The 13,350-nt window shown below is 42.5% G+C and overlaps 1 protein-coding gene across 1 annotated transcript in view; it reads right to left on the reverse strand.

Moving 5' to 3' along the window:
* Positions 1–13,350, reverse strand: part of asphd1 (aspartate beta-hydroxylase domain containing 1) — a 52,950-nt gene that overhangs the window by 19,623 nt on the left and 19,977 nt on the right. The window contains exons 2-4 of the mRNA XM_029635206.2: positions 4,591–4,797; positions 1,131–1,338; positions 681–794 (exon numbers count right to left, since the gene is read on the reverse strand). Coding sequence (XP_029491066.1) covers positions 681–794; positions 1,131–1,338; positions 4,591–4,797 — 529 coding nt within the window. The remainder of the gene's footprint in view (positions 1–680; positions 795–1,130; positions 1,339–4,590; positions 4,798–13,350) is intronic.

Genomic DNA, 13,350 nt, shown 5'->3' on the forward strand with positions numbered 1-13,350 from the left:
AGAGCACAATCCATCTCCACGTCCCTCAGCTCAAACTCAGCTGAGGTACGGGCACCGAGGAGAGGAGTCACCATCAGACACACCAAGTCCTCTAAAGAATGCTACACAATTGTCAAGAGAACCTGCGCCGCAGACTAGTAGGGGAACAGTGCCAGCCGTCTGCTAATCTTGCACACAAGCTGATTCAAGTGAGGGCAGCGTGAGCATGCACCGAGACTTATTGCTATAGCCAAGTCAAGCTATCTGACGAATAATTCATTGTTCATCATTAGGAAACTTATGAGAACCATACAATCTTTCGCACCTAGCGTCGATAGGGTGAGCACGCTCAACCACTAACGGACAGTTCAGTTGGCGCAATGTAAGACAAATTGTTGCAAATTGTTTGTTTAAGTAGCATGAATCCTTCCTGTTCACACTGAGGTTAAGAGCGGAATAATTGAAGGAATGAATGCAATCCTCAAGCTTATCACCTGTGGAAGGCGGGGTTTCCAGCAAGGCGCGGATTTCATTGGCTTTGCCAGGCGGGATTTTAGATCCTTCGACTACAGTCGCGAGAGTGCGACTCCCCATAGTATGTTGTACCTAAGTTGACTGACTGAAAGGGAACTGGAATCTGAGCACAGCTTGAGTTTGTTTTGAGAGTGACTGCCTTGTTGTGGGAGGTGGAGTTGACTGACCATTATGGGAGACAGTGTGCAGGAAGGAGTCATCCACCAGGAGGCAGTGTCCCTCTGACCAGCACTGAGGCTCTCCTCCCACTACCAGCTCACACTGAGGTGGGGTCTGCACTCCTAAAAAGTGGTGGTGTCAAAAGGATAGATTCATGGCAATTATATAATTACACTGATTTGCATTGTATACATCAGACCTGACTTACATACTAACACTTTGTTAACAAACAGTGAAGTAAAAAAAAACATGTTTGGGGGGTTATGCTGGAGTTAGATAGTTGTGCAAAGCTCATGAGGCATTTATCAAACGATATATCATTAATTTCAATGATCGTTAATATTAGACTGCACATTTAATGGACAAAATCATGCACAGAGAGCATGTAAGCAAAACTTTGTCAAGAACCATACCGAGACCCAATGATATGTGGGCTGGAACATGTCTGTCTCACTCACCGAGGTGGCAGCGTAGGCGAGTATTGGTGGGGCCATACACTCCCCCTAGTGTGGCCCCAGGCCCTAGCAGCCAGAACCCGGCGGCCCCCAGGGAGTTGCTACTTATGAAGGTGCGCAAGGAGAGAAGAGTGCGGTAGGTGCAGGGACAGGAGCGGCAGTTCCCTGCTACACACACGCCTGCGCTGTACAAGGGGAACACGGCTTGGCCCTGAGAGAGACACATAGACCTGTTACACATAGACCTGCCTTGTCACACAAACTACTGTGTTAAATAAATGTTACACACACCACTGCACCATACAAACACAGCTATTTCAAACCCATGTACCCACACGAGTTTGCATGGTATGTGTTTCAAACTGCTGCACTGCAAGCACGTTAGCACTTATTTTTTATGTATGACAATTTTATAGTTCTGACAATGTTGCCTCAATGCTTTTCCACTATACAAATAAGGAGAACGTAGCCATGTGGCTTTTGTAGGCTGGTATTTAATTTAATACTTACATTTGTGTGTCATTATTTGTATCATCGATAGAGAATAGGGGAGAATGGGCTAAGTTGAGCCAAAGGGGTATGTTTCTGAAAGATTTGACCAAATATTTAAGAAGAGGTCATCATTTCATTGAGACTATGAAGGAAGAAACCACATGGAAAAAGTGGTAAGGAAGTTAGGTCCAAAAAATATATTTTTTGTCAAATTAACGTACTGTGTTAGACGTTTCGTTATACTTGTCTTTAAGCCAAAGTAGTTAATTTTAAGAATGTTCTATACATCAGTTGGGGTCTTTATAAGTTTCAATATGAGGTCCTAAACCTAGCATGAAAGTGCATCATTCTAGCTCAGTGGGTTAATATAGTCAAAATGTTGGTCTTCGGGCAAGTTGTGGCAATCGGAGGAGTTGAGATGGGACTTTGAATACCAGAGGGACAGGCTAATGGCTACTGGCAAGCAGATTGTCCTTTCCGGTCCTATCCCAACATACGATCGTGGAGTTGATCGCTTCTTCCGGCTATTTGCACTGGACTCATGGATGAAATCCAACTCTGACCTGAAAAAGTGGTGGATTTTATCGACAACTTTGATTTATTTTGTGAGCAACCTCCGTTGTCAAAAACGGAAGGCCTGAATAGAAGAGGAGCTAGAATGCTGAGTTCTAATATTGCAAATATACTAAACAAGTGATAGGATTTCAGTCCTGGCCCTCAACAGCTAACCCTCATTTATTCTTGTATCAAGCCAGACGTACAGTATTTTTAAACAAGGGGTTACCTACTGAACATAGCGTGTTTGTGCTAGAGACTGACCATCTGATCTGAAATCCTGCAGCTGTAGGCTTGGCCTGATTCATGTAAATAGCAGAAGTTTGATTTCGAAAATCGATTTTATAGTAATTCTGGCTTCTCAAACCAACGCAAACAGATTGGCTGAAAGATATTTGTACTGAGCTATCCTTAACTCCGCTGAAAACTAAACCAACCTACCCCAACTTTAAACACCCTGATGAATCTACTCTTTTAGATATTACTCTGACAAATGTCCCTCATAAGTATATAGCCAATGGAATATTTGCTAATGAGCTGTGACCATTGTCCAATTGCCTGAATAAAAGATGTTAAACTACCTAAATCTCAGCCATTCATTATCACAGATCTATTTGTATTTGTATTAATGAGTAGCATTTGTCTTACCTGGGGTTGTGTGACTGGGGGGGGGGGTGTCCATCTCTGTTTTACCTCTCTGTTCAACTCTGTTGCAGATAAGCATGCTCCATTTAAAATACTAAGGGTAAAAGACAGATCTAATCCATGATTCACCCATGAATTGTCTGAAAAAGTACAGGAAAGGAACTTGGGCTAAGGCTAGGTTGACTGATTCTGCATCTGATTGGCAGTCATTTGAGATATAGACGTCTAACTCTGATTCGAAAGGCAAAATTGACATCTTACATTTTCTGAGCGTGGTGGAAATCCAGCTAACTTCTGGAAAGTAGTCAAGTCCTTGAAGCTAAATTTCACCCCCTTATTGCTGCAGCAGGTTATGACAATCCCTGGTCCTCTAATAGATCAAATTAACATTTTTGACGCTTTAAATAGCTATTTTGCCTCAGCTGGCCACCTATTTGAAAGAATAGTTTCTGAAAATTCCTTTAATTCCACCTTTATTAAAATAATAATATATATATTTTTTTAACTGCTTGCAGAGAATGATCCACTCCTAGGCACACATTCTTTATTTTCAACCGTTTGTTATCTCAAGTGCCTTGCTAAAAATCCATGTAAAAAAATCTCTGCCTCACTTATTGCAGAAACATGAACCTATATTTTTTACTTGACAATTGTTTCTGGTATTATCCCTAAGATCTGGAAAGCGGCACATGTCCTCCCCATACACAAAGGCGGATACCATTTGACTTAGCTTGGAAATTGGATGGTAGTTATCTATCTTGCATTGTCAAAGTATTAGAATCCCTGGCCAACTCTCAGCTAAGACATTTGAACTTATCATTATATTCTTAATGTGCACCAATCTGGTTTTAGACCTGGACATGGCATCATTTCAGCTGCTATGCTTGTCTTAGATGATGTGTTAAATTGCTTAGATCATAAAAAATATTGTGCTTCCTTATTTATACACCTGTCCCCCACTACCTACTAATTCAAAGGTTTCTTGCAAGTGGTTTAAGAATTACTTGAGAGACAGAACTTAATGTGTATTTTCTGATGGGAGAGAGCAGCGCAAAACGGTGCTAAAATAGTTGTATATAGTTATTGCTCACCATATGTCTTTGGAAGAGGGAAAAGTGAGAGTCATGAGATAATGAGTGTTGATCAGTCATGTAAATTAAAGTGCTGAAAACGACGTGGCTCCCTATTTAAAAAGAAGATGGAGAATAAGCTATGATGGAAAAATATTGGCGTTTTGGTGCAGGTAAAGCAAACTAGCGCAAAAATAATATTGCGATATTGTCAAAACAATTCGATATATCTTCAAAAATAATATCCCGACATGTAACTATATAGATCCCCCCCATCACTACTAACTAGCCCCATAGATGTCCAACCAACTTTGTCAAGGTCGCACACCAGTTCAGCCGGCCCAAGTGAATTGAGTAAAGAAATTGGGTAGCTAGTCAGTTCAGCCCCCCTTTAAATCAACTTCTGGTGGATTGTGGCATAGCAAGAGTTAGAAGTGCAAACTTGTGGCACCAAAGCTTAGTGGAAGCTTGACTGCATCGGTGCAGACTGCCTCTATTTGAAGTAAATGACAGGCTCAGAGGCTATGGAGACGTTAAAAATATATTCCTTCTCCCTCTGTTTTGGGAAGGACTCACTGATGTGACATGACTGGATCTGTGAAAGCTATGTAAGAGAACCCTTGCTTTCACCTAATTGTCCAATCAGGTTAGATCAGTGACTGAACAGGTACATGCTCATTGGGAGTTGTAGGTTTGTGTACCTTAGATCCCAGGCCGGTCCAGCCAATCTTTGGATCAATGCCTCTCTGGTAGACCGCCTGAAACTCTGCGAGGATTATGGGATAGTTGGCCTCCAAGACCTCAATGTCATGTCGATGAGCGTCACGTGGGAAAAAAGGAATGCTGGGGACATCTGGGAGGAAGAAGAGATGAGGCTTTTGGATGGAGGAGCGATCATTTAATGTGGCCTGAGAAAGACAAATCACAGAGAAAGATTCATACATTCTAGAGAAAGAACTAAACATTAGACATTGGTTAATACACATGTATTGTAATTGTTTTACACTGAGGATGAAAACAAACAAAAACATGCAAGGGATGTTTTGTAAATATTTTTATGTTTGCTTTCTGTTCTTTAAATGCCAACCACCAGGACACCAAACACACACAGGGAGGCTGGGAACAACATATAGCAGCACCCCCGAAGCAGGTTAGGGATTGTCTGTCTTATCTGAAATAAATAAAACGAATCATATTCTAATGCTATCCAAGGCCTTTATACACACAAATGGTTACTCTTTCAATAGCATATAACATGTATTAATTACAGTGTTAGAATGTTGCATTCAGAATGTCTGCTCATTAGCTCGAAGGGGGATCCCTCGAGGCCCAGCGGTTCTAGTGTTAAAACAGATCAATATCTTCGGTTTTGTACTGTTGATTTTGTCATACACACACATGCAGGACTTAGAAAATTATAGCTGTGTTCTTTCTCAAATGGCACGGATAATTCTGGGCGTTCACTATAAAAGTCACTGACCGCACACCAATACCTGGATTTGAGAGTAAAACAATCACTGAAATAACAGCAAACACTTGTAGGGATCATGATTTGTTGAAGTTAAATAACAGAAAAAGTGGTTTGTTTCATTTTCATAATGGCAGCCTCCCGAAACCAACATTCCAAAATATAGATAGCAGCCTTACAATTCCTCATCTCACCAACCATATACAGTGGGGAGAACAAGTATTTGATACACTGCCGATTTTGCAGGTTTTCCTACTTACAAAGCATGTAGAGGTCTGTAATTTTTATCATAGGTACACTTCAACTGTGAGAGACGGAATCTAAAACAAAAATCCAGAAAATCACATTGTATGATTTTTAAGTAAATCATTTTCATTTTATTGCATGACATAAGTATTTGATACATCAGAAAAGCAGAACTTAATATTTGGCAAACATTTCTAAAAACCTGTTTTTGCTTTATTATTATGGGGTGTTGTGTGTAGATTGAGTGGGCAATCATTTTAGAATAAGGATGTAATGTAAGAAAATGTGGAAAAAGTCAAGGGGTCTGAAAACTTAAAACATTTTCTTAAACAGGACATGCAACCTGACTCTTTCCCCCACGCAACTCTCCTTCTATTGATTTCAACTTGATAAATGCAAGTGTCGCGTTTCTCTTTACGTTTTGGTGATCCCCAAACCAAAATGTTCTTTGGATGGTGGACCATTCTTGATAAACACAGGAAACTGTTGAGCATAAAAAACCCAGCAGCGTTGAAGTTCTTGACACAAATAGTTGCGTCTGGCACCTACTACATTTACATTTACATTTAAGTCATTTAGCAGACGCTCTTATCCAGAGCGAATTACAAATTGGTGCGTTCACCTTAAGACATCCAGTGGAACAGCCACTTTACAATAGTGCATCTAAATATTTTAAGGGGGGGGGGGGGTGAGAAGGATTACTTTATCCTATCCTAGCTATTCCTGAAAGAGGTGGGGTTTCAGGTGTCTCCGGAAGGTGGTGATTGACTCCGCTGTCCTGGCGTCGTGAGGGAGTTTGTTCCACCATTGGGGGGCCAGAGCAGCGAACAGTTTTGACTGGGCTGCGCGGGAACTGTACTTCCTCAGTGGTAGGGAGGCGAGCAGGCCAGAGGTGGATGAACGCAGTGCCCTTGTTTGGGTGTAGGGCCTGATCAGAGCCTGGAGGTACTGAGGTGCCGTTCCCCTCACAGCTCCGTAGGCAAGCACCATAGTCTTGTAGCGGATGCGAGCTTCAACTGGAAGCCAGAGGAGAGAGCGGAGGAGCGGGGTGACGTGAGAGAACTTGGGAAGGTTGAACACCAGACGGGCTGCGGCGTTCTGGATGAGTTGTAGGGGTTTAATGGCACAGGCAGGGAGCCCAGCCAACAGCGAGTTGCAGTAATCCAGACGGGAGATGACAAGTGCCTACTAGTGTACTACCATACCCCGTTCAAACATTTTGATTTTGGTAATTTAGCAGACGCTCTTATCCAGAGCGACTTACAGGAGCAAAAAGTGCCTTGCTCAAGGGCACAGACATTTTTCACCTAGTCGGCTCAGGGATTCAAACCAGCGACCTATTGGTTACTGGCCCAACGTTCTTAACTGCAAGGCTACCTTTAATATTTGGTCTTGTCCATTCACCCTCTGAATGGCACAAACACAATCCATGTCTCAAGGCTTGAACATTTCTTTAACTTGTCTCCTCCCCTCGCCTGCCTTTCTCTAAACAGAATATTCAGTCAACCTTTTAATCTGTTCTTGATTATGGTGATATTATTTATCAAAGTGCAGATTTTACTGCTCTTAAACCTTTGGATGCCATCTATACCATAGTGCCCTTCATTTTGTTACAGGTGACAGTTTTGATACTCATCACTGCATCCTGTATCAAAAAGGTTGGCTGAACTTGGCTAAAGACCCATAGATCTCTACATTACTCCCTTTTTGTTTACAAGGCCCTACTTCATAAACTTCTGTCTTATCTAACTTTACTGTTGAAGTATAGACGCCCGAGTTGCCACACTGTTCACAGGATTGGTTAACTCAAGGTTCCTAGGGTCTCCATCGAGCTAGGTAAATCAGCTTTTAGTTTTAATGCACCGTATTGCTGGAACAAAACTCAAAAAATAAATTTCTTCTTGATGTTCTGGTGCATTCAGGCAATTTAAAGTATTGACTGGGGACTTATTTGTGAGGGAATGTAACTATTTTTTGGGGTGATTTGTGATGTTTTATTTGTGATTCCGATGACCATGCTGTTGTAATATACAGGGTGTATTTGAAAAGCAGGTAAATAAAAGGTAAGAGGGAAAAAGAGGGAAATAAAAGGTAATAAAAGGCAATAAAAGGTAATAAAGGGTAAAGAGGTAAATAAAAGGTAATAAAAATCTAATCTATATTGATTGAAGTGGATTTAACAAATGACATCAATAAGGGATCATAGCTTTCACCTGGTCAGTCTACTGTATGTCATGGAATGAGCAGGTGTTCCTGATGTTTTGTATACTCAGTATATTAAAAATGTTTCTGCATATGTTATTGATTTGAAATTGGGCTATTTATCAAAATGTCTGGTCAAAAGGAAGCATCAACAGCATCATTATTGTGCGTGCGAAGCAACACTACTATTAATGACACATTATTATTATTACCTACAGCTTTTATATGAAAGATCCCATTTCAACTAAATAATGTGCAGAAAGGTCTAACTTAAGTTTCTTACATTTTTATTTGATACTTCATTTTTACTATTTTCTACATTGTAAAATAATAGTGAAGACATCAAAACTATGAAATAACACATATGGAATCATGTAACCAAAAAAAGTGTTCTTCAAAGTAGCCACCATGCCTTGATGACAGCTTTGCACACTCTTGGCATTCTCTCCACCAGCTTCATCTGAAATGCTTTTCCAACAGTCTTGAAGGAGTTCCCCCAAGCTGAGCCATTGTTGGCTGCTTTTCCTTCACTCTGCGGTCCAACTCATCCCAAACCATTTTGGGATGAGGTCGGGTGATTTGTGGAGGACAGGTCATCTGACGCAGCACTCCATCACTCTCCTTCTTGGTCAAATAGCCCTTACACAGCCTGGAGGTGTTGGGTCATTGTACTTCTGAAAAACAAATTATATTGTGGAGTACATTGCGTTGACGCAAGGGATAGTTAGAACGCTGATTATGCGTTGGTACACAGGCGGTAAAGTGTTTCTCTCGTCGCTGAATGACTGGGCAATATAAACCGATAATTGTTCATGTCTTCAAGATTGAATTTGAATTAACTGAATGGCGAGGATGAAGAAGTGGGTGATTGAATTTAGAACAATAGCGTACAAATTTCTCTTCCTCTGTCCAGAACAGCTCACACCAAGGAAAAGACAACTTTTTTGTTGTTTCTACATTGTCAGAAGAAGCTACCTGGACTGTAACCTATTTCTGACTATAAACTCATGTTTTATTGTAAGAGAAACGGAAATGGCTTCAGGACAACGAAAGAAAGTTGATATGAAAACCAATAGAACACGAGAGAAATGGCATAGTGGTGGGCCAATAGGAAATACATTTGCCAAAATTACACTGTGCTGGTCCCATGTTTAATGAGCTGAAATAAAAGATCCCAGAAATGTTCCATATACACAAAAAATTATTTCAAAAATGTTACGCACAAATTTGTTGACATCCCTGTTAGTGAGCATTTCTCCTTTGCCAAGATAATCCATCCATTTGACAGGTGTAGCATATTAAGAAGCTGATTAAACAGCAGGATAATTACACAGGTCCACCTTGTGCTGGGGACAATAAAAGGCCACTGAAATGTGCCGTTTTGTCACAATACAATGCCACAGATGTTTTAAGTTGAGGGAGTACGCAATTACATTTACATTTAAGTCATTTAGCAGACGCTCTTATCCAGAGCGACTTACAAATTGGTGCGTTCACCTTAAGACATCCAGTGGAACAGCCACTTTACAATAGTGCATCTAAAGGAAGGATTACTTTATCCTATCCTAGGTATTCCTGAAAGAGGTGGGGTTTCAGGTGTCTCCGGAAGGTGGTGATTGACTCCGCTGTCCTGGCGTCGTGAGGGAGTTTGTTCCACCATTGGGGGGCCAGAGCAGCGAACAGTTTTGACTGGGCTGCGCGGGAACTGTACTTCCTCAGTGGTAGGGAGGCGAGCAGGCTAGAGGTGGATGAACGCAGTGCCCTTGTTTGGGTGTAGGGCCTGATCAGAGCCTGGAGGTACTGAGGTGCCGTTCCCCTCACAGCTCCGTAGGCAAGCACCATGGTCTTGTAGCGGATGCGAGCTTCAACTGGAAGCCAGTGGAGAGAGCGGAGGAGCGGGGTGACGTGAGAGAACTTGGGAAGGTTGAACACCAGACGGGCTGCGGCGTTCTGGATGAGTTGTAGGGGTTTAATGGCACAGGCAGGGAGCCCAGCCAACAGCGAGTTGCAGGAATCCAGACGGGAGATGACAAGTGCCTGGATTAGGACCTGCGCTGCTTCCTGTGTGAGGCAGGGTCGTACTCTGCGGATGTTGTAGAGCATGAACCTACAAGAACGGGCCACCGCCTTGATGTTAGTTGAGAACGACAGGGTGTTGTCCAGGATCACGCCAAGGTTCTTAGCGCTCTGGGAGGAGGACACAATGGAGTTGTCAACCGTGATGGCGAGATCATGGAACGGGCAGTCCTTCCCCGGGAGGAAGAGCAGCTCCGTCTTGCCGAGGTTCAGCTTGAGGTGGTGATCCGTCATCCACACTGATATGTCTGCCAGACATGCAGAGATGCGATTCGCCACCTGGTCATCAGAAGGGGGAAAGGAGAAGATTAATTGTGTGTCGTCTGCATAGCAATGATAGGAGAGACCATGTGAGGTTATGATAGCGCCAAGTGACTTGGTGTATAGCGAGAATAGGAGAGGGCCTAGAACAGAGCCCTGGGGGACGCCAGTGGTGAGAGCGCGTGGTGAGGAGACAGATTCTCGCCACGCCACCTGGTAGGAGCGACCTGTCAGGTAGGACGCAATCCAAGCGTGGGCCGCGCCGGAGATGCCCAACTCGGAGAGGGTGGAGAGGAGGATCTGATGGTTCACAGTATCGAAGGCAGCCGATAGGTCTAGAAGGATGAGAGCAGAGGAGAGAGAGTTAGCTTTAGCAGTGCGGAGGGCCTCCGTGATACAGAGAAGAGCAGTCTCAGTTGAATGACTAGTCTTGAAACCTGACTGATTTGGATCAAGAAGGTCATTCTGAGAGAGATAGCGGGAGAGCTGGCCAAGGACGGCACGTTCAAGAGTTTTGGAGAGAAAAGAAAGAAGGGATACTGGTCTGTAGTTGTTGACATCGGAGGGATCGAGTGTAGGTTTTTTCAGAAGGTTTTCTCTTGAAGACAGAAGGGACGTAGCCAGCGGTCAGGGATGAGTTGATGAGCGAGGTGAGGTAAGGGAGAAGGTCTCCGGAAATGGTCTGGAGAAGAGGAGGGAATAGGGTCAAGCGGGCAGGTTGTTGGGCGGCCGGCCGTCACAAGACGCGAGATTTCATCTGGAGAGAGAGGGGAGAAAGAGATTGGCATGCTGACTGCAGGAATGTCACCCAGAGCTGTCGGCAGAGAATTTAAATGTTAATTTCTTTACAATAAGCCGCCTCCGTCATTTGAGAGAATTTGGCATTACGTCCAACCGGCCTCACGTGTAACCACACCAGCCCAAGACGTCCAAATTCGTCTTCTTCACTTGTGGGATTGTCTGAGACCAGCCACTCGGACAGCTGATGAAACTGGGTTAGCACATCCAAAGAATTTCTGCACAAACTGTCTCAGGGAAGCTCATCTGCATGCTCGTCGTCCTCACCAGGGTCTTGACCTGACTGCAGTTCAGAGTCGTAACCAACTTCAGTGGGCAAATGCTCACCTTTTATGGCCATTGGCACACTGGAGAAATGTGCTCTTCACGGATGATTCCAAGTTTCAACTGTACCCGGACAGAGTGCCCCATGGTGGCAGTGGGGTTATGGTTTGGGCAGGCATATGCGACGGACAACGAACACAATTACATTTGTTATGAATTATGAATGGCAATTTGAATGCACAAAGATACTGTGACGAGATCCTGAGGCCCAATGTTGTGCCATTTATCTGCCGCCATCACATTTCAGCATGATAATGTACACAGGATCTGTACAAAATGTCCCAGTTCTTCCATGGCATGCGTATTCAGCATGTTTGGGATGTTCTGGATCGACGTGTACGATAGCGTGTTCCAGTTCCCACCAATATCCAGCAACTTCGCACAGCATTAAAGAGGAGTGGGACAACATTCCACTGACCACAATCAACAGCCTGATCAACTCTATACGAAGGACATGTGTTGCACTGCATGAGGCAGATGGTGGTCACACCAGATACAGACTGGTTTCCTGTAAAGTACTTTGTCGTATCTGTACTTTACTATTTAACAACTTTTACTATTACTTCACTGCATTCCTGAAGAAAATAACATACTTTTTACTCCATACATTTTCCCTGACACCCAAAAGTGCTCGTTACATTTGGAATACGTAGCATGACAGGAAAATGGTCCAATTCACATACTTATCAAGAGAACATCCCTGGTCATCTCTACTGCCTCTGATCTGGCAGTCTAACTAAACAAATGCTTTGTTTGTAAATGACGTCAATGTTGGAGTGTGTCCTTGGCTGTACGTAAATAAAATAAAAACATTGTGCCATCTGGTTTGCTTAATTATTATATACTTTATTTTGATATTTAAATATATTTTAAACCAAATACTTTAATAAGTCTTGCTCAAGTAGTATTTTCTATTAAAAAGGTATCTTTACTTTTACTCAAGTATTATAAATTGGGTAATTTTTCACCACTGGGTATTTGTGACCAACAGATGCATATCTGTATTCCCAGTCATGTGAAATCCTTAGATAAAAACCTAATATGTAGATGAAAGGCCTAATGAATTTATTTAAATTGACTGATTTCCTTATAGGAAATAACTCAGTAAAATCTTTCAAATTGTTGCATTTATATTTTTGCTCAGTATATATTAAAATGATTAGTTCTTAACAGTAAGCTTTTTGAAAAATCTTTCCAACAATCTCCCCCTTGATAATCATAAATCCTCAGTGTGAAATAGCAATGGAATCTATAGGCTAACTGCTGCTTTGGCCTATAGGCTATGCATTCCAAATGATCATTTCTTTAGCCGTCAGTGGCTCACGGTGTATCAACGTTGACTTTTAACAGAGAGACGATCATTTTAATTCAGATTTTTATGATTAACCACGTGACAACGATTTTGAGAAACAAAAAAAGATAATTGAAATTAAACTGTTCCACAAAAATGCACGTATGAAAATCAGATTTTTTTATGTAAGTCATAATAAGTATCACACCATTTTATTAACCCATGTTCTCTCAACTTTGGGTGTCACGTCTGCTGCTGCTCCTCTCCTTCGGTGTACGACGTTGCCAGAGTACTAACCACCGGTCCTGGGATTCATCATTACGCACACCTGGCACTCATCATTATGCGCACCTGTTAATCCTTAGGATTCACACCTGGACTCCATTACCTTCATCATCTCCTCCCCTTTATATGTCAGTCTCCCATGTTCACTCACCAGTTGGGATTGTTCTTGTGTATCGGCAGTTTGCCTTATGTTAGTGTCGTGTTCTTGGTTTTGTTGTTTTATTAAAACGTTGCACCGTCTTCCGACTCACCGCCCATCATTACATCGGGACCACCGGCCCGGTGATATTTTTTGCGTGATGCAGAACTAGTGCAAGAGGAGAGACTCTCGGACAGAAACATCCACACCTCCATTAGTTTACAAAAGGATAGAATAATTAAGGGGTCTCCAACAGGTTGATCGTGAGCTACCAATAGCTCACAGCCCATCTATGAGTAGCTCACCAAACAATTCTGATCGTACAATTAAAACAATAACTGTCAAACAAATCTCACAAGTATCAGACACTG

Source organism: Oncorhynchus nerka, linkage group LG26, assembly GCF_034236695.1.
Source record: "Oncorhynchus nerka isolate Pitt River linkage group LG26, Oner_Uvic_2.0, whole genome shotgun sequence".
Lineage (NCBI taxonomy): Eukaryota > Metazoa > Chordata > Actinopteri > Salmoniformes > Salmonidae > Oncorhynchus > Oncorhynchus nerka.